A 21939-nucleotide genomic window follows, 5' to 3' on the forward strand; every position below is an offset into this window, starting at 1 on the left:
CTTCCCAATCCTGGCTTCAGTTTCCTGCTGCTGGATTTCTCAGAACGGGCAGCTGTAGTGTCAAACCATGCCCACTCTCTCACTGAGACCTTTTTTAATGGCATTTATTAAGTGCTTCCCAGTTGCCAAGCACTGCTCTAAGCCCTGGGGTAGATACATGTTAATTGGGTTGGACACAGTCTGTGTCCCACATGGGACTCATGGTCATTTATGGATGAGGTAACTGAGGCACAGAGAAGTGACTTGCCCAAGGTCACACAGCAGACACTTGGCAGAGCTGAGATTTGACCTGACCTGACCTGTGTACCGTCAGTCAGTAGATCCATTGATAATATTCATTCATTCAATCATATTTATTTACTGGGCGCTGGCTCCGTGCAGAACATTCTTAATCCTTGGGAGAGTACAACAGAATCAGTAGACTTAATCCCTCCCCGCAAGGATCTTGCAATCTAGCAACAGAAGCAGACCCCTAAATAAATTGCAGGTATGGGGGGCAACAGTTTAGAGCTATGAATATTAGTGCTACGGAGCTTAAGGAGGGAAGTGCTAATGTGGCGGTTGGGGGAAACAGGATGGGGAGAGGAGAGATTAATCAGGGAAAGCCTCCTGGAGGAGATGTGATTTTAATAGTGCTTTGAAAACAGGTGGAGCAATGAGAAGGGGGAGGAAATTCCAGAAAGGAAGGAGAGCGTGAGCAAAAAGACAGTGGCGAGAGAGATAGAGAGCAAGGAGCAGTGAGTTGGGAAAACAAAGCTGGTGAGCTGGGTTGTAGTGGGAAAGGAGTGAGGATAAGTAGTGGAAAGAGCTGATTAAGATCCTTGTAGCCACTGTTCTGTAGTTTCTACTTGATGTGAAGAGAAGTGGACAAGAATTGGAAGCTTTGAAGGAGTGGGGAGACATAAATCTATGGTTTGGGAAAGCGATGTTGGCAGCAAAGAAGTATGGACAGGGGAGGGGAGAGACAGGAGATAGGGAGGTCAGTGAGGAGACTGATGTGAGGAGTCCAATAGGGATATGCAAGCACCTGGACCAGCATAGTAGCAATTTGGATGGAAGGGAAGGGGTAGATTCCAGAGATTTTGTGGAGATTCTATTGATTCCGGTCAGATTATGGAGCTTAGAGTGAGGAATCAAGGATAATGCGGAGGTTTTGGGCTTGAGAGACGAGGAGGTTGTTGGTGTTGTCAGCTGGGATGATAAAGTTAGGCAGAGGAGAGGATTTGGGAAGGAGCAGGAGGAGTTCAGTTTTGGACATTTTGAGTTTGAGACAAAACGATCATAAAGAGATGATCTGGAGGCAGGTGGATCTGTGAAGACTGTAGAGAAGGAGCGAAGTTGGGTTGGGGAGCTAGATTTGGGAATTCATTCAATCCTATTTATTGAGCGCTTACAGTGTGCAGAGCACTGTACTGAACGCTTGGGAAGTACAAGTTGGCAACATATAGAGACGGTCCCGACCCAACAACGGGCTCACAGTCTAGAAGGGGGAGACAGACAACACAACAAAACATGTGGACAGGTGTCAGGTCATCAGAATAAATAAAAATAAAGCTAGATGCACATTATTAACAAAATAAATAGAGGCGTAAATATGTACAAGTAAAATAGAGTAATAAATCTGTCCAAACATATATACAGGTGCTGTGGGGAGGGGAAGGAGGTAGGGCAGGGGGGATGGGGAGGAGGAGAGAAAAAAGGGGGCTCAGTCTGGGAAGGCTTCCTGGAGGAGGTGAGCTCTCAGTAGAGCTTTGAAGGGAGGAATCACCCATGTAGCAGTGGTGGTTGAAACTGGTATTCATCTCATCCTGACTTCCCCTCTGGACTATCTTCCCCCAACCACCCCAGGTCCAGGGCAGCTTCCTCCAACACGAATTTCAAACTTTCCCTCTCTCCCAACTTCCTTGTCTTGTCCGCGAAGGCAGCCCACCCACATCACACCTCCTTTGGGAGCACTCAAGGCCAATCAATATCCCCAGTCCCTGGGGCCATAATTACACTCAGCTGTGCAGGGGTGACAGTGAGGGGGTGGCGGGTAGGTACCGGAAACCAGTTTTTTTCCGGGACCCGAGTGGGGTTTCCAAAGGTAGCGCTTGGGGTTTCCAAAGGTAATGCCTAGGACAGAAGGCACACCAGAAGATAGCCAAATGGTTGGTAGTCATGGAATTGAAAAGCCATACTTTAAAGAAGGTGTGTACAATGAGGTTAGATATAATAATAATAATGGAATTTATTAAGCACTTACTCTGTGCAAAGCACTGCTCTAAGCACTGGGGAGGTTACAAGGTGGTCAGGTTGTCCCATGGGGGGCTCACAGTCTTAATCACCATTGTACAGATGAGGGAACTGAGGCACAGAGAAGTGAAGTGACTTGCCCAAATTCACACAGCTGACAATCGGCAGAGCCGGGACTTGAACCCATGACCTCTGACTCCAAAGACCGGGCTCTTTCCACTGAGCCACGCTGCTTCTGTGCCTCCTGTAGCCTGCGCTCATAGCTAACTTCTGCCTTTGAAGAGTTGTGGTCCCTCAGCCTGGGAACAGTCACCTGGACAGTAGTGTCAGACGCAGGGGCCGCCCACCCTACTCTCCCACCCTGTTTCTTCACCAGAGAAGCAGCATGATCTTGTGGATAAAGCTCGGGCCTGGGTCAGAAGGACCTGGGTTCTAATCCTGGCTCCACCACTTATCCGCTGTGTGAACCTGGGCAGGTCACTTCACTTTTCTGTGATTCAGTTACCTCATCTGCAAAATGGGGATTAACACCATGAGTCCTGTACAGGACATGTATACTGTGTTCAACCTGATTTGCTCATATCCACTCCAGTGCTTAGTACAGTGCCTGGCACTTACTAAGCATTTAACAAATATTATCACTATTATTATTATTACTAACAAGAACAGCCAGACTGAATCTAAACTCCAGCCTGTGATCCTCCTGCTCGTCCCTTATGGCAGGGACATTCATTCATTCAATCAATTGTATTTATTGGGCGCTTACTGTGTGCAGAGCACTGTACTAAGCGCTTGGGAAGTACAAGTCGGCAACATATAGAGACGGTCCCTACCCAACAACGGGCTCACAGTCTAGAAGGGGGAGATGAGACCAATGTGAGCCCCTTCCAACAGAGGAGGTACAAAGACACAAGTACATACACAAAGATTTGAAAACAGGCACATACAGAGACACAAACATACAGAGAACCACCAGGACATGTTAACAGACCCCTGCAGAGATACAAACCCGCCCATGTAGATCAGATAACAGGCACTCACACGGAGATTCAGCTACAGCGGTAGAAATGAACACAGACATAGTGTCATGAACTCTCCTCTGCCCTAGGTAACAGATATGGAGAGATATATAGATGTACCCTACACTAGAACCCAAGAACACATTCTCTGTCCCTCTTCTCCTCATGACTTTTATTCTCCTGGACCCTGAGTGTGGAGAGAGGGAATTCTAGGAACAAGTGGAAAAGCAGCTCCACCCCCTAGTTTATATTTGGAACGGAGTGAATTTTGTTCTTTTTCACTGTTTGGTTCAGGTCATTAATTAATCAATTAATGATGGCATTTGTTAAGCGCTTACTATGTGCCAAGCACTGTTCTAAGCGCTGGGGGGGTACAAGGTAATCAGGTCGTCTCACATGGGGCTCACAGTCTTAATCCCCATTTTCCAGATGAGGGAACTGAGGCACAGAGAAGTTAAGTGACTTGCCCAAAGTCACACAGCAGATCAGTGGCACAGACAGGATTAGAACCCATGACCTCTGACTCCCAAGCCTGTGTTTTTTCCTCTGAGCCACGCTAATTCTCATGTGATCATCCTTCTGGAATCCATGATTTTGGCCATAAATTATGCCATAGCCTTGGGCCCGAGCCTCAGTGAGAAACGAAGAAATGTCCCGGTTTCCATTCTGGAATCAGTTCCGAGCTGGGAAAGCCAAAGTAATAATAGTAATAGAATGATAATTGTGGTATTCGTTAAGTGCTTACTATGTGCCAGGCACTGTACTAAGTGCGGGCTGGATACAAGCAAATTAAGTAGGGGACAGTCCCTGTTCCACATGGGGCTCAATCCCCATGTTACAGATGAGGTAACTGAGGCACAGATAAATGAAATGTCTTGCCCAAGGTCACATAACAGACCAAAGCCGTGCTGCTTCCTTGCTAACAACTCTGAACTGGGCTTTTTGGGGCTGGGGACTCCGTGAAATGCAGAAATCTGCTATCCTGGTAGAATCTGGAGATGGCTAAGGGGCTGTCTCTTCTTTCTGGGCTCTGGAGGACCGCTGGCCACAGGGACACCATTGGACTTGGATTCAGCAGCCTCAGCTAGCTCTAAGGAAGTTTGGGTGACTTTCCAACTTTCTTTTTTTTTTTTTCAGCAGTCAGTTGGCCCTGGCTGGGTTCTCTCTCTTGTCAGCGCTTTTCTGCCCTTTCCTTCCTCCCCACTCCCTTCCTCCCCAGGGCTCTCTTCCACCTCTCCTTCCCCAACCCAGGTGGGCAAAGTCAAAGCCAAAGTAGGGGATTTGGGGGCAGAAGCTGGGATGAGACCCTCAGGGGAGCAGGCAGAGCCGGGTGGGTTCCCCGGGGTGCCAGACCTAGAAGGGGCAGGGGTAGCCAGCGGCTGGCGGTCATCCAGGGGGGCGAGCCTGGTACCAGCCTGGTCCCAGAGGGAGACGGGGATGCTTCCTCCTCAGCCCTTCCCTCCTCCCTCACCCCCGGTGAAGGGCTGAAAGCCCCCAACCGTAGAAAGACCCCTTCTTCCAGAGGGGCCACCTTGTCATTCGGAGCAGGGAGGTGGGGGATTGTTGAAGGGAAGTCAGAGAGACAGGGTTTCAGAGTGGCAGCCTGGCTTCGAAAGTTAATAGGTCAGAAAGACCCAATTTTGGCTCTTTTCGTCTCCCTTGGACGCTTCTCCAAGAAGACCTGGAATGAGTGTGGCTGGGAGACCAGCCCAAAAGACTCCGGGAGCAAAAACAACAGCTTTGTCCCACAGCTGGAAACCTGTGTGGGGGGCAGAGGGTCGGAGGGTCACGGAGGGGAGGGTGAGAGGCAGCTTTGGCTCCTCCTCTTCCCTCTTCTCCCCAACAAGCCACCCCACCAGGGAAGGAGGGGAGACCTCTGGCTATTTCCCATAAATTCCTTCTGAAATTTTATTATTAAGTATGTCTTTAGCCTTTGGCATGCCTGTTTGGTGGCCTCATCTCTTGTAGCCATTCTGCCCTGTATCAGCTAGTTTTTCTCTGATTGTTGTAAGCCTCGGAAAGTAGGGACCATGTCTTTTCTGATTCTCCTCTGTTTTTGCATCACATGCAGTGTCGAATCCCCTGGAGTCTGCATAAAAGTGGGCCGATCCAACAATTAATCGATTAATCAATCACTGGCGTTTATTGAGTGCTTTCTTTGTGCAGAGTGCTAGGTTAAGCTCTTGGGAAAGTTCAATGCAGTAGGTAGACATGATCTCTGCCCTCAGAGAGCTTACATTCTGACAGGGGAGAATGATAGTGGTGGTGATGATAATGATCAAGATGAAGTGTTGCCTGTATTCATTTTCCAGACTGTAGCCACTCAGTTGACTATTTGGTTTCATACTGGACTTCCCAGTTTCAGCTGGTCTGTCCCCTGTCCAGTACAGGTATGGCACCAGAAGGCTTTATATGCAGTCCACCGCAGCAACTGCCACCCAGTTCTGTGGTTCAAAACCAGCCCCAAATTATCCCCCGAAAGACCTGATCCCACATGGGACTCACAGTCCAAGAGGGAGGGGGAACGGGTATTGACCGTCACGGGCATCGGGGTGGACGTTATTCCCACAGACTGTCAGTGGCCCCCTTTTCAGTCACTGTGAGAACTTCTGCAGGGGACTGGAAGGAGAGAAGGGCTTCCTGTCAGCCCCAGCTGGGCAGTGTGGCTCAGTGGAAAGAGCCCGGGCTTTGGACAGAATGGAAGCTGGAGCGGCCCCCACCCTCCCTCGGCCTGGCCTAGTGGCGAGAGCCCAGGCCTGGGAATCCCATGGCTTGCGGCCCAATCCTGGCTCCGCCACTTGTCTGCTGTGTGACCTTGTGCAAGTCACTTCTCTCTGCCCCAATTCCCTCATCTGTAAAATGGGCAGGTCACATCACTTCTCTGGACCTCAATTCCCTCATCTGTAAAATGGGGATTAAGACTGTGAGACCCATGTGGATCAGGGACTGAGTCCAACCCAATTATCTCTTACCTACCCCAGTGCTTAGAACAGTGCCTGGCATGTAGAAAGCGTTGACACCTGTGTACATGTTTTGTTTTGTTGTCTGTCTCCCCCTTCTAGACTGTGAGCCCGTTGTTGGGTAGGGACCGTCTCTGTGTTGCCGACATGTACTTCCCAAGTGCGTAGTACAGTGCTCTGCACACAGTAAGCGCTCAGTAAATGCGATTGAATGAATGAATGAATGAGTCAGAATTCATGGGTTCAAATCCCGGCTCCGCCAATTGTCAGCTGTGTGACTTTGGGCAAGTCACTTCACTTCTCTGGGCCTCAGTTACCTCATCTGTAAAATAGGGATTAAGATTGTGAGCCCCCCATGGGACAACCTGATCACCTCGTAACCTCCCCAGCGCTTAGAACAGTGCTTTGCACATAGTAAGCGCTTAATAAATGCCATTACTATTATTATTATTATTATTATTATTTGATGACACCAGGCCGGATTTGGCTTGGGGGTTCGGGGGGCCCCAGAGATGGGAATCAGCTGATGAGGAGCATTCTGCAAAATCGTCAAGTTCTGGTCAACTCTTGGGGCAAGGGGCTAGGGGCTTGTGAGGTTGTGTCAGAGAGGACAGACCCCGGTTCCACTCCCAGCTGAGGGTTGGGCCCAGGGCGCCGTCCACGTGCCACTTGATGACTCACCTCTCCTCTCAGGGGACAGCATCCCCTCCAGTGGTCGTGGCCCGGGGGCCAGGAGGACCCAGCCTGGGGAGAGAAGGAGAGCCAGGCCAAGGCACCAGTGGAGGTCGGAGGCGAGCGGATGGCGAGAGAGGAGGACTGCGAGGGCACGGACTCCCGGCCGTACTGCAAGACCCTCATCCTGGCTGGGACCCAGGCCAATGACACCGGCTCCTACAGCTGCTACTACAAATACATCAAAGCCAGGATCGAAGGAACCACTGCCGCCAGCACCTACGTGTTTGTAAGAGGTGAGGAACCTGTGGGGTCCCGGGCCCCTCTCCCGCCAGGCAGCCTAGAGTGGATTCTTAATCAATCAATCAATCAATGGTATTGATTGGATGCTTATACAACACGCAGAGCACTGTACTAAACGCTTAGGAGAGCATAATATCACAGAAGTAACAGTCGTGTTCCCTGCCCATAATGAGCTGACAGTCTAGCAGGCGTTATTCTAATAATAATAACAATAACGATGATATTTAAGTGATTACTATGTGTCAAGCCCTGTTCTAAGCGATTCTCACAGGGAATCGGAGGGAGCCCAGGAAAGATGTCCAGATGGTTCTTCCAGCCCCAGTCGTCGCCCTACCCGTGCCCCTCAGCCACGGTCCCAGTTTCAGGGGACGGTCCCCAAGATACGTGGAGTCTCCCCACAGTTGAGCCAGCATTTAGGGACTACCCAATAATTGGGCATATAGGTTGTTGGGGAGAGGAAGAGGTGGGGCCAGGGTTTGTAAGCGTTTTGAACTTGAGGGAGGTGTGGGGAGAGTCCTACCTTGGCATCTTCTGCTCACCACCAGGACACCCACCCGTCACCTCTCCCAGGGGCGGTTGGGTTATCTCAGGTGGGTTAGTAAATGTGTTGGCACTATTATAGTTGGCAGCACAATTCAATTATTATTTCATCTGACCCGCTCAGAGATGAGGGTGTGAGGAGAGAGGGAGGCTCTTTGATCTCCATATTTATGTAAATCACATGCCAATTAGAGCCTCCCCAAATTCAATGAAGAGGCCCGGTAGCTGGGAGATGTCTGATAAGCAGGTGTTTTCCCTAGCCCTCCGTTCTCCCTATATGGACCCAGGAAGTGACCCCTGCAACCATTCAAAGCCCCGCACTGCAGAGGTAAGGAAGACAGGAGAGGTGATGCCCATGGCTATCCCGGGCTCCCCTCTCCAGAAGATGCCAGAGAGCACTTCCTCCCCAGCACAAGACCCTCCATTTCTCTCCCATCCATCCGTTGGGCTGTCTGAATCCACAGGCTGGGGAGCAGCTTCTCCCTCCAAGAACAAAGCAATATCCACCCAGCCGCCCACCTGCCTGCCCATCCTGGGGATTATGGGAGCTCTGCTCTGTCCAGGATTTAATTCCGGCAGCGCCCGAGGCGGGGAGGGTGTTGGGGGTTGTTTCAGGCCAGCTGGAATGCAGGAATTTCCAGGCCTGCCGAGCCCCAGACGGGCAGTGCAGGCTGGGTCCCAGGAGCCCTCCGGTCTGCGCCAATCAAATGCTTGGTGCTTGACCCCTGCCGGAGCCCCTCTCTTCACAGCCCAGAGGAAAGGGTGGCGGAGCTCTTGGGGGACATTTCACACTTGTCAGTCACACCAGTTGGGCTACGCAGGTTGGTCTATGCAGCCCCTTCCCCTGCTCCTTGACTCAGTCCAGAGAAGCTTAGGAAGGAGTCCAGCAGCACCCTTTCCCAAGCAACACACTGTGCCCAGCAGCATCCTGCCCGCAGAAGTGCCCTGTGCCCATCAGACCCTGCCCCCGGCAGAGCCCTGTAATGAGCAGCACTCTGCTCCCAGCCATGCCCTATAACTGGAAGCACCCTGGCACCAGCAGCATCCTGTGCCAGTCAGCACCCTGCGGCCAGCAGCCTCCTGCCCCTAGTAGTGCCCAGTGCCCATCAGCACCCTGCCGCCTGCAGTGCCCTGTTCCCAGCAGCATCCTGTGCCCAACAGTGTCCTTTCCCAAACAGAGCCCTGTGCCCAACAGCATCTTTCCCCAAGGACCACCCTGCCCTCAGAGATGCCCTGTAACCAGCAGCACCCTCCCTCCAGAAGTGCCCTGATCCCACTAGCACCCTGTCACCTGAAACAGCCTTTCCCCAGTGATGCCCTGTCACCAGCAGCGCCCTGCCCCCAGAGATGGCCTGGAGCCAGAAGTACCCCACTTCCAACAGCATCCTGCCCCCAGTGAGGCCCAAAGAGGCCCTGCCCTCCTCTCCCCAGCCACTTAACCTTTCCCCTCAGCCCATACTTCCCCGACAAGGGGGCATCCCAGAGATAGTCTGTAGGGGACAGGACCTGGAGGCTTCAGGTTCTTGGGGTCGGCCTCTGGCTGCCCAGCTGTGACTTTCCCCGGAGTCAAACCGTCTGAGAAGCTCAGAGCTTTGGTGGTCTCCGGGGCGGGAGAGGGCTGAAAACCCAGGGGGTCACAGCAGACCCAGCCCCTCTGAGGTACAGAGGAGACCGACCTAAGGACTTGGCCCGCTGGGAATTCCTGACTCCTGATTCCTTGGCGAGATGGGTTGCCATGGTCATGTGGTTAACCTTGCTTGGGAATCCCTCCAGACCCCACCAGCCTCAGGGGGACAAACTGGCTTCCAGACCCAGGGAAGCATACGGGGCAGTGTCCCCGGACACCAGAGCAAGAAGAAAATCTTCTCTTGAGTCTCTGGAGCTGGAGATGATCAGTCTCCCTCCCTGTTGGTGGGTGACCAAGACCAGGCAGAAGGAGAGGATCTTAGCAGAAGCGCTTCACAAATGTGGTTGTCTCTGCTCCTGCTCCTCCCCAGCCTGGGCTACAGGGTCTGCCAGTGAGAATGTGGTGGGAAAGCTAAGGATGCTGAACTGGGGGGATCTCAGCGTGGTGCAGAGAGTCAATTCCTCTGTCCCCAGGGGGTTGGAGAAAGTGTCTACCCAGCTGGGCCAGACCGGCTCCCTCCCTGAGACGAGCAGGTGGAGGAACCACACCCTGGAATGGTGCCCCCCTGGGCATCACTCCCAGTGCTCCTGACCCTCGTAAACAGGAAGTCCTTCCCTGGTTCCCCCCACCCCCCCGCCCCACCCGGTCATTATCAGGGATGAGGCAGGGTGGAGAGGGGAAAGTGGGAGGGACAGAGTGCCCTGGGGATGAGGAATTCAGGAGGGAGGGGCCGCCACGCTTTGCTCTCTCCCTTCGGAGCTGAGTTTTGGGCCACCCGTGGAGGGTGCGGAGAGACTGAGCTGTGGAACTCCTGCCCTGGAACATTTGGTTATCATTGGCCCTGGCTCTTTCCCGTCCCTCCCCGCATTGTTCCCTGCCGAAACCTACAAAAGCCCAAGGTTCCCCCTGCTGAACTCCGCAGGCCCCATATCCCATGGAGTCCGAAGTGCTGCACAGATACCAGAGACACAGAGGCACAGACGGCAGGATCCCAAGAGAAAAGGCACAGAGAAGTAGGGTCCCAGAGGATAGAGAATAAACAATAATAATAGGATTTATTAAGTGCTTTCTATGTACCAAATACGGCACTAAGCGCTCAAGTAGATACAAGATAGTATCAGGTAGGCCACAGTCCCTATCACACGTGGGGCTCACAGTCTTAATAGGAGGGTGAATAGACATGGAATACACTTTGTACAGATGAGGAAACCGAGGCCTGTGCTCTTTCCACTAAACCACACTGCTTCTCAGAGTGCTTTCAGTGGCCCTCAATGCTGAGAGGTGCAGGGCTCAGGACTGTGTCTCCTGATGGGGCAAAGAGTTGGATGAAAGTGGGAGAGAAGTAGAGAGCAAAATGGTACCCGAGAGGGGAATGGAAATGGCCAACTGCCCTACTCCCCCTCCCCACCAATCTCTGGGGCAAGGCTGGTCCAGTTCCAGCTTCTGACCTGGAGGCCACCCTCCACCTGTCTCCTCAGAGTCCTTGGGACCAGAGAAGACCAGGCCAGCCTCTGAGTCCCTCTCCGTCTCACCCCATCTCCTTACCACCCCGCCCAGGGCCAAAGAGTCATTTTCTAATTTTGCTCCTCTCTACCTGTCTCCCACCCCACCCTCTCCCCACTCCCCTCTCCCACCTCTTTTCTCCTTCCCTCCCCTACCCCTTAGATTTTGAACAGCCCTTCATCAACAGACCCGACACCCTGCTGATTAACAAGAAGGCCAACACCTGGGTGCCCTGCTTGGTGTCCATCCCAGACCTCAACATCACTCTGCATTCGGTGAGTCTGCCCCAGATGCCTTCCCACCCAGGGGCCCGGGATCCTGTGAGGAAAGGGGAGCCAGGACACCCGACACAAGGGGCCCAAACAGCTCTGTCAGAGGCATTTTCCCCACTGACGAGGGGGTGAAGCTCAGGGAGCCTGACGCCCCATCCAGGGCTCTCTCTTCTCCAGCCCGCCTGAAGTGAAGAGGTGCCCACTACCAGGGGCTGGGGGAGGGTGCAGGGGGAGACCGCCCTGCATTGGCCTCACCCTCTGTCCCTCTGATCTGTGCTCTTCTCTCTCCAGCAAAGTTCAGACATCTATCCCGACGGGAGAAGTATCCTGTGGGATAACAAGAAGGGGATGCTGGTACCCACAGCCCTCATCCGAGATGCCCTTTTCGTACAATGCCAGACGTTCCTCCAGGGCAGTGTCTTCAAATCCAACTTCTTCCTGGTTCACGTCACTGGTAAGGGGGCAGCGGCTACCCCTGGGTTGTGGGCTTGGGCCACAGACCATGGGTAGAAGCCACAGGCCCTGAATTTGGGCCATAGGCCATGGGTAACAGCCCCGAGCCAGGGTATGAGACAGACGCTATGGGTACAAGCCAAGGATCATGGGTATTCATTCATTCAATCATATTTATTGAGCACTTACTGTGTGCAGAGCACTGGACTAAGCTCTTGGGAAGTGCAAGTTGGCAACATATTGAGACGGTCCCTACCCAACAACGGGCTCACAGTCTAGAAGGGGGAGACAGACAACAAAACAAAACATGGAGACAGGTGTCAAAGTCGTCAGAACAAATAGAATTAAAGCTCTGTGCACATCATTAACAAAATAAATAGAATAGTAAATAGGTACAAGTAAAATAAATAGAGTAATAAATCTGTATAAATATATATACAAATGCTGTGAGGAGGGGAAGGAGGTAGGGCAGGGGGGTATGAGACAAAAGCTATGAGTGTGTGCCACACGTCAAGGGGATATGCACAGTCTTCTAGACTGTGAGCCCGCTGTTGGGTAGGGACTGTCTCTGTGTTGCCCACTTGTACTTCCCAAGCGCTTAGTACAGTGCTCTGCACACAGTAAACTCTCAACAAATACGATTGATTGATTGATTGATGTGCCGTGGCCTTGTGGTGTTCAATGAACAGTGGTATTCATTAAGTACCTACTGTGTGCCGGGTACTTTATGAAGTACCTGGGAAGATTTCACCGAAAGCCAAAGAAATAGTCTCTGCCCTCGAGGAGCTTATCACCTAGTGAATTGCTCCCCCAGAGATCTAGGATTTGGGAGGGCATTCTTCTTGTGTCTCCCGTTCTCCCTTTTGGCCTCAGACTTCCAGTCGCTTGGTCCCTCAGTCCTGGGAGTGGGGAGGGTTTGGGGTTTGGATCTTTAAAAGACAGTCTCGGGCCGGTGTTCAGGATGGAAATCCCAGCTGTGGCATAACTGGATGGTGGTGGGACGGGGTGAGTGGGATCTGAGGCGGAGCTCAGTCTTCCGCTGGGTTCTGGAGCCAGTTCCTCTGCAGCTCAGGGGTTCTGAACATTTGGAATTTTCTGAGCTGTAACTCTGTGTATTTGTGTGTGTGAATGTGCATATGTCTTTGTGTGTGTGTTTGTGTCCCTAGGCAATGAGCTTTATGACATCCAGCTGTTTCCCAAGAAGGCCCTGGAGCTCCTGGTTGGGGAGAAGCTGGTCCTTAACTGTACTGTGTGGGCTGAGTTTAACTCCGGAGTCAACTTCCAGTGGGACTATCCTGGGAAGCAGGTGGGGTTCCTTCTAGCCCTTCCTCCCGCTACCCCTCTGCTCTGTGCTGTAGCTTGGGAGAAGGCCATCTGATCCCAAACTCAGCGAGAGACAATGCCCCCAGTAACCCTCCTCACTTGACACCCCTCTCCTCAACTCCTGGGGGGCCTGTGGGGCAGCGTGGCTCAGTGGAAAGAGCCCGGGCTTAGGAGTCAGAGGATGTGGGTTCTAAATCCCAGCTCCGCCACTTGTCAGCTGTGTGACTTTGGGCAATAATAATAATGACGATGGCATTTATTAAGCGCTTACTATGTGCAAAGCACTGTTCTAAGCGCTGGGGAGGTTACAAGGAGATCAGGTTGTACCATGGGGGGATCACAGTCTTAATCCCCATTTTACAGATGAGGCACAGAGAAGTGAAGTGACTTGCCCAAAGTCACACAGCTGACAGTTGGCAGAGCAGGGATTCGAACCTCTGACTCCAAAGCCTGTGCTCTTTCCACTGAGCCATGCTGCTTTGTGGGCCTCAATTACCTCATCTGTGAAATGGGGATGAAGACTGTGAGCCCCATGTGGGACAACCCGATTACCTTGTGTCACACAGCTGACAACTGGTGGAGCAGGGATTCGAACCCCTGACTCCAAAGCCTGTGCTCTTTCCACTGAGCCATGCTGCTTTGTGGGCCTCAATTACCTCATCTGTTAAATGGGGATGAAGACTGTGAGCCCCACGTGGGACAACCCGATTACCTTGTATCCCCCCCGCGCTTGGCACATAGTAAGCTCTTAACAAATACCATCATTATTAATGAGGGGCTGAGACTGAACGAGAGATGATGTGGGACAAATGGCCGAGTGCCTCACGCTGTTCTCTCTAGTGGGTCCTGGGCCCTGGTCTGCCCCGGTGTCAGGGGGTTGGGGATCAGTTCCGGGAGGTATCTAGAAGCATCTTCCGCAGGGTCCCAGGCCATCCCTGAGTTTGCTGAGGTGGGAATAGGAGCCAAACTCTTAGGTAGGCCAGTGAGAGATGCCTCCAGTCCCTAACCTTCCGCTTCCCTCGCGCCCGTCCTCTCCACTGGCAGACGGAGCGGGCGGTGGCCGAGCTGCCGGAGCGGCGCTCTCAGCAGACCCACACCGAGCTGTCCAGCATCCTGATCATCCAGAACGTGAGCCAGCAGGACCTGGGGCAGTACGTGTGCACGGCCAGCAACGGGGTTCAGCACTTCCAGGAGAGCACCGAGGTCATCGTGCACGGTACGCCCCGACGGGATGGTGAAAAATGGATTCGACCCTTGCGGTCATCCATCTCGATTGGGCATATACGCCCTCCTGATTGGTCGGGGAGCCCATTGGATGGCAGTCGCTTCCCTGAGTGTTGGGAATTCTGTACTGCTCCCCTGACCTTTATGCCAGCCAGTGGGACTCTGGGAAACGAGTGGAGATAACAGACTAGAAGCAGGAAAAGTCCAGACTGTAGCAGAGTTCCTAGGAGAGATACTGGGGAAAGACTACTGGTGGTTCTAGCATCCTTCCCCAGTTGTCTGCCCAACACTCTTCTCGCAAGCTTTGGATGGACTCTGAGGAATAGATCATCCTCTGTTAATTTAGGTCATAAAAGACATTGTCCACCAGAAAACTCCTCTCAAATATAATGATAATGATGATGATGGTGTTTAAGTGCTTATTGTGTGCAAAGCACTGTTCTAAGCGCTGAGGAGGATACAGGGTGATCAGGTTGTCCCAAGGGGGGATATACGCCTTGTTTGATGAAATATACGCCTTGTTTGATGAAGAGGCAACTACTGTGCGGCTGACAGTCTGTAGACTGTAAGCTCATTATGGGCAGGAAAAGTGTCTGCTAATTCTGTTGCATTGCACTTTCCCAAGTGCTTAGCACAGTGCTCTGCATGTAGTAAGTGCTCAGTAAATACGACTGATTGAGAAGTTATTGATCGAGACCCTGCCAAGGTGCCTCGACTTCCCATCCTGCAAGGGGAAGAAGCCAGTGGGACTTGGGCAAGTCAGATGGCGGGGCATCCTTGGGGAGGGGGCCAGCCCTGTTTTCACTGTCCCTTTTTTCTCCCCCACCCCTTGTCTGGGGCAATGCAGAGAAGCCCTTTATCAATGTGGAGTGGAGGAAAGGCCCCTTGATCGAGGCCACTGCCGGAGACGAGGTGGTGAAGTTGCCGGTGAAAGTTGTGGCGTACCCTCCGCCAGAGTTTCAGTGGTAATGTGTTTCTGGGGGGTTTCCTTCCTCCAGGCTTGGGCTTCCCGGGTCAGGGGCCAGGAAAAGGGATATGGCGGCCTGTGGGGTGGGAGGAGAGGATTGGGAATTGGAGGGGGTGGAAGTGGGTGGATGGGGCTGGCCTCCAAATAGTCACAGGCCCTGGCAGGCGAGTGCTGACCTGTCCACGCCTACAGTTTCCACATGGGTAAAATGAGGCTTAAGTTACCTGCCTCTCAATCTCTTCGAACTCTGTGGTCCTGGTTTGGTTTTTCTTTTAATGGTATTTCCTAAGCCCTTACTACGTTCCAAGCACTGTACTAAGCACTGGGGTAGATACAAGCTAGTCAGGTTAGACACAGTTCCTGTCCCCCATGGGGCTCACAGTCTTAATTCCCAATTTACTGATGAGTTAACTGGGGCCCAGAGAAGTTGAAGTGACTTGCCTAAGGTCATACAGCAGATAAGTGGCAGAGCTGGAATTGCAATTCTGACGATTTTGACACCTGTCCCCATGTTTTGTTGTCTGTCTCCCCCTTCTAGACTGTGAGCCCGTTGTGGGGTAGGGATTGTCTCTGTTGCTGAATTGTACTTTCCAAGTACTTAGTCCAGTGCTCTGCACACAGTCAGCACTCAGTAAATATGATTGAATGAATGACTGTGAGCCCGTTGTTGGGTAGAGATTGTCTCTGTTGCCGATTTGTACTTCCCAAGCGCTTAGTCCAGTGCTCTGCTCACCATAAGTGCTCAATAAATATGATGGAATGAATGAGAGATCTATAATTCTATTTGTTCTGACAATTTTGACCCCTGTCTACGTGTCTTTTGTTGTCTGTTTCCCCCTTCTAGCCTGTGAGCCCGTTGTTGGGTAGGGACCATCTCTGTTGCCGATTTGTACTTTCCAAGCGCTTAGTACAGTGTTCTGCACATAGTAAGCGCTCAATAAATACGATTGAATGAATGAACCCAGGTCCTCTGATTCCCGGGCCCATACTCTTTCTGCTAGGACACGCTGCTTCTGTGATCAGAGGTTGGCAGATATGTAATCAGCCAGGCTGGTTTAGAGCTTTGCATAAAGGGCCTGCACTGGGTGGAAAGGGCCTCTTAATAATAATAATAATGGCATTTATCAAGCGCTTACTATGTGCAAAGCACTGTTCTAAGTGCTTTGGAGGTTACAAAGTGATCAGATTGTCCCATGGAGGGCTCACAGTCGTAATCCCCATTTTACAGATGAGGTAACTGAGGCCCAGAGAAGTGAAGTGACTTGCCCAAAATCACACAGCTGGCAAGTGGGGAGCTGGGATTTGAACCCATGACCTCTGACTCCAAAGCCCGGGCTCTTTCCACTGAGCCACGCTGCTTCTCTGAGAATAACACGCCCAAGCTAGTCTACCCCAAGCAGAAGGGACCCCTTCCTGGGAGCCGAATGGGAGTGCCATTCTCCGACCGTGACCTTCCGGGGTTCCTCTGGAGGCAGTTGCTGCTTGTCTCCCCTACAGGAAGATAATCCTCCTGGGTTTCCATGGTTTCAGTTCTCTGCTTTTGCCAATCTCTGGGCGCCAGGGCTTCCCACCCACCTGGACCCCCTCTGGGGTTGCCCGCAAGTAGGGACTGAGAGGGAAAACTTGAGGGGAGGGATGACCCCCAGTGTAGGTTAGAGATCAGAGCCGTGGAAAGAAGGTTAAATCTCTTGTGGGAGGGAGGAAAGAAAGAATCTCCCTCTCATCTACCAGTTGTGGGGCAGCAAAATCTTGAGGTGGGGGGCACCTAAGGGAAGTCGAGAAAGTGCAGGCTTCTCCTGCCTTCAGAACCCCCGATCCTCAGACACCATCTCCCCCAACTCAGCTGAGCAGCAGTGGGGAGGAAGGGGAATTTGGAAGACCCCAGATCTTGGCTTCTCCCTCCTGGGGACTCTGGGGAAGGAGTCCCAGACTCAAATTCCCTTCAGCACAGGATCAGGAGTCAAGAGACCTGGGTGCTAGTCCCAACTCCTCCCTTTACCTGCTGTGTGACCATGGGCAGGTCCTTTAACTTCTCTGTACCTCAGTTTCCTCAACCGGAAAAATGGGGATTCAATACCTGCTCTCTCTCCCCATTATATTTTGTGCACCCTGTGGGATAGGGACTTTGTCTGCCCTGGTGGTATTGCATTTACCCCAGGGCTTAACACAGTGCTTGGCATATGTGAAGGGCTTGTTATGATTACTATTTACCTGCATTTCCTCTCCGCTCCCCACCAGGTTCAAGGATGGAAAGCCGGTCACGAGCCGGCAGTCGCAGCACTCGATGCAGATCAAGGATGTATCAGAGCAGAGCGCGGGCATCTACACCCTGCAGCTGTGGAACGAACAGGCCGGCCTGAGGCGGAACATCAGCCTGGAGCTGGTAGTTAATGGTAAGAAGGAGCTGAGGGGCCAGCCCAAGGGCCCTGCCGAGGGCTCAATGGCTCTGAGCTCTCAATCCCAGGAGCAGCTTTCTCCTAGCTCATTGTGGGCAGTGAATGTGTCTATTATATTATGTTGTACTCTCCCTAGCGCTTAGTACAGTGCTCTTCACACAGTAAGCACTCAATAAGTTCAATTGACTGTCTGACTAAGACCTTGCCAAGTGTGTGGCCATGGCTTGAGCTACGTTTTGGCATCTCTCCGTGTAGCTCCTCTGGGTTGCCAGGGTGGCCTCTGCACTGGCTTAAACAGTAAGAAAAAGTCCTTGTTGCAAGACCACCGTCCCTCGAATGTTCATTCATATTTATTGAGCGCTTACTGAGTGCAGAGCATTCATTCATTCATTCGTATTTATTGAGCGCTTACTGTGTGCAGAGCACTGACCAAGCTCCTGGAAAGTACAATGGGTCTGAGGTAAAGGTGGAAAATAAAATACCTGTGCACAACTCCACTCTGGTGTCCACGGAAATCGAACAATCAGTGGTATTTACTGCGCACTGACTCTGTGCGGAGCTCTGAACTGAGTATTCAGGACAGCACAGTACAATACAACATAGAGAAGCAGCGTGGCTCAGAGGAAAGAGCACGGGCTTGGGAGTCCGAGGCCATGGGTTCAAATCCCAGCTCCGCCGCTTGTCAGCTATGTGACTTTGGGCAAGTCACTTCACTTCTCTGGGCCTCAGTTCCCTCATCTGTAAAATGGGGATTAAGATTGTGAGCCCCCCGTGGGACAACCTGATCACCTTGTATCCTCCCCAAGTGCTTAGAACAGTGCTTGGCACACAGTAAGCGCTTAACACATACCAAAAGTATTTACAGAGTTGGTAGACGCGTTCTCTGCCCATGACGATTGCTCTTGGTAGCCTGATGGAGGTGGGACAATGTCTGCCTGGGGTTCTAGGAGCTGGGCTAGAGAAGGATTCTGGGTCAGGATTGGGGATCTTGTGTCCCAGGGCCTCCAGCCCTCAGGGTCCACCCCTCACGGTAGAGAGAGGAGTAGCGTGGGGCTGGGGACCCAACGCGGATCAGTCCAGAGGAAACAGACACACGGGGCCAAGGTTCTCTGTGGCGCTGGCCCTGAGTCGCTTGGCCGATGCCGCGTCTTCCCCACTGCTCACAGTTCCCCCTCACATCCATGAGAAGGAGGCCTCCTCCCCGAGCATCTACTCCCGTCACAGTCGCCAAGCCCTGACCTGCACCGTCTATGGTGTGCCACCGCCCGAGAGCATCCAGTGGCAGTGGAGGCCGTGGACGCCCTGCAAGATGTTCTCCCGACGCAGTCTGTGAGTGTCTCCCCCGCCCACACCGGGGAGAGAGGGGGGACATGCGGGAGAGGGAGTAGGGAGAACAAAACAAGGCGGGGAGGGAAGAGGGGATGGAGGGAAGCAACAGAGCAATTGGTGGACAGACGTGTGGAGGGAGAGGGTGAGGTTTGTCACTGTGGGGGAGAACCGAATGGGCCATGGGTCTGCCCCCATCTTCCCACCCTACTAGCCTGGCCTGGCTCCTCGCGTTTATTTGAATTCCTGCTGCCCTTGGGGAATAGGGGGTGTTTTCATTGTTGTCTGAAGAGCCAGGGTTGAGAGTCAATCGATCAATCGGTGGTATTCATTGAGCACTTACTGAATGTGAAGCGCTGTACTAAGCACTTAGGGAAGAATGAGGGAAAGAAGACACAAGTCTTCTGGTTGGGACGATTGAAGTTGAGGGGGTTCTGTGCTGAGGGGAGAACTCCTAGAACTATGGCTAGAATCAGCGTGACCTAATGGAGTCAGAGGACCTGGGTTTTAATACCGACTCTGCCACTTTTCTGCTGTGTGACCTTGAGTGAGTCACTTCACTTCTCTGTGCCTCAGTTTCCTCATCTGTAAAATAGAGATTCAATCCTCCTCCCTCCCAGCTAGACTGTGGTCGGGGGAATGTGTCCAGTCTGTTAACCTCGTATCTATCCCAGTGCTTAGAACAGTGCTTGGCACATTGTAAGCATTCAACAAATGCCATAATAATATTAATAGTAATAATAATAATGGCAATAACAAGCTCTCAGAGCTGAGGGAATGACCCCACCATCCCACAGCCTGGAAGTCACAGCTGGCTTCCCTGGTCTGAGGACTGACAGAGCCATTCATTTCCCTACCATGAACACACCCCAAAACTCAGAGCATCTTCCATAGATAAAGGTGGGCAATAAAGGTGATAGATTCTCCCATCAGGAACAATGAATTCATTCATTCATTCAATCATATTTATTGAGCGCTTACTGTGTGCACAGCACTGTACCAAGCGCTTGGGAAGTCCAAGTCGGCAACATATAGAGACGGTCTCTACCCAACAATGGGCTCACAGTCTAGAACGAGCCTCTCTCCTGAGACTAGCGGTCTCAGTGCTATTACTGATTGTTTACTGTGTGCAGAGCACTGTACTAAGTGCAACACAGTAACGTAGGAACTCCTTGTGGGCAGGAAAAGCGTCTATCGACCCCATTGTATTGGACTCTCCCAAGCGTTTAGTACAGTGCTCGGCTCAGTAAGCCCTCAGTAAGCATCACTGATGAGTAGAGAGACATAAATCTGGCTTGGGGATCGATGAGGGTGTTGGAGGTTTGCATTTACACTCTCTCGTCCCCTCCCTGCCAGCCATGTTACCCTGAGCGTAGAGTGCAACAAGTGAGTAAGCAGGCAGAGGTGCAGCACATTGCAAAGTACGTGTGCTGTCCTTGCCCTATTATCCAGTTCCAGACAGACCTGGAAGGAGAATGCAGGTCTCTGCACTTGGATTTGCCCTCTCTTTCTAGCCCTCCCTCAGCCCCACAGCATTTATCTACATATCTGTAATTTCCTCATTTATATTATTCAATATAATATAAATATATAATATATAGAACATAATATATAATTTATAAATATAATTATATATTATATAATTTATAATATATTATAATATTAATATTAATATATTATTGTATATATTTATATGTGATATAAATAATATATATAATATGAATATATAATATAAATATATATAATATATATTTTCATTCAATCATATTTATTGAGTGCTTACCGTGTGCACAGCACTGTACTAAGCACTTGGAAAATACAGTTCGGCAACAAGTAGAGACAATCCCTACCCAACAACGGTCTCACAGTGTAGAAGGGCTCGAGACTGTAAGCTTGTTGTCAGCAGGGAATGTGCCTACCAACTCTATTGAGAAGCAGCATGGCTCGGTGGAAAAAGCCCGGGCTTTGGAGTCAGAGGTCATGGGTTCAAATGCCGGCTCCGCCGATTGTCAGCTGTGTGACTTTGGGCAAGTCACTTCACTTCTCTGTGCCTCAGTTCCCTCATCTGTAAATGGGGATTAAGGCTGTGAGCCCCCCGTGGGACAGCCCGATCACCTTGTAACCTCCCCAGTCCTTAGAACAGTGCTTTGCACATAGTAACTGATTAATAAATGCCGTTATTATTTGTGCACTCCCAAGCTCTTAGCACAGTGCTCTGCACCCAGTAAGTGATCAATAAATACGATCGATTGATTAATCCTGCTAACCAGGACAGTATTCTACCACTGACTTGGAACAGGAAGGAAAAAGCAAAGGAAGGAGAGAAAAATGGAGGGGTGGGCGTTGGGGGTGGGGGGGGAGAGAGAGAATAGTAGATCAAAGAAAAACTAACAGAGGGAGGATTTGGACAGATAGACAGGCAGACAGCAAAAAGAGAGAGAAAAGATCTAGAATGTCAGAGCGGCAAGCAGACAGACAGAGAATGGGGAGGAAGAGAGGAAAGGCTCTTTCCTCGGGGGAAGGGGTGGAGGCAGGGCTTGTTGCTGAGCTCTAAACATGTTCTGGAAAGCTGGTGAGGGAACTGGGGCATTTGCAAACCCTTTGGGAGCCCATGGTGGCCGTGGCAGGAAACAGAAGGGGTGATGAATGAGTAGCGCTGTCTCCCAAGGCCACTGTGTCCCTGCTCTGGGCAGCTCCGGAGGATGCGAGAGGCTTCTGCCTGACTTCCTGTTGTTTATACAGAGCCTCTCTGCCGACCCCCACCACGCTGGCATTGAGACGCAAGCTTCCTGAGGCCTGCCGTGGGCACTGCCAGCCCTCCCCGCCCCAGCCCCGAGGCTTCTCAACCTGACTGGAAATGCATTACTGGGTTCTTCCTTCCCTAACCAGCCAGCTGGCGGGGGCCAGCCTCTCAGTTCTTCACTCCTGTGGTGAGGAGACCTGGCCAGAACCCAGAATGATCACTTTACTGAGGATGTTGCCCAGATATCCTCAGGGGGATTCCTGATGGAGCCCTTGTTCCTAAAAAGGCCGGAGTCAAGTCTCGTTATCCTCAGCTCCTTGAGCGGATTCTAGGAAGGGAGTCTCGGGTCTACTCTTCCTTTTCTTACGCCAAGCCA

The 21939-nt window shown here is 51.7% G+C and overlaps 1 protein-coding gene across 1 annotated transcript in view; it reads left to right on the forward strand.

The window, feature by feature from the left end:
• The window catches only part of FLT4 (fms related receptor tyrosine kinase 4), a 111248-nt gene that overhangs the window by 48154 nt on the left and 41155 nt on the right, over positions 1-21939 (forward strand). Inside the window, exons 3-10 of the mRNA XM_038740580.1 lie at positions 6908-7182; positions 11022-11134; positions 11423-11585; positions 12751-12890; positions 13952-14123; positions 14979-15096; positions 17337-17491; positions 18661-18823. Of these exons, the coding sequence (XP_038596508.1) occupies positions 6908-7182; positions 11022-11134; positions 11423-11585; positions 12751-12890; positions 13952-14123; positions 14979-15096; positions 17337-17491; positions 18661-18823 (1299 nt within the window). The remainder of the gene's footprint in view (positions 1-6907; positions 7183-11021; positions 11135-11422; positions 11586-12750; positions 12891-13951; positions 14124-14978; positions 15097-17336; positions 17492-18660; positions 18824-21939) is intronic.

The sequence above is a fragment of the Tachyglossus aculeatus genome, chromosome X1 (genome assembly GCF_015852505.1).
Source record: "Tachyglossus aculeatus isolate mTacAcu1 chromosome X1, mTacAcu1.pri, whole genome shotgun sequence".
NCBI lineage: Eukaryota > Metazoa > Chordata > Mammalia > Monotremata > Tachyglossidae > Tachyglossus > Tachyglossus aculeatus.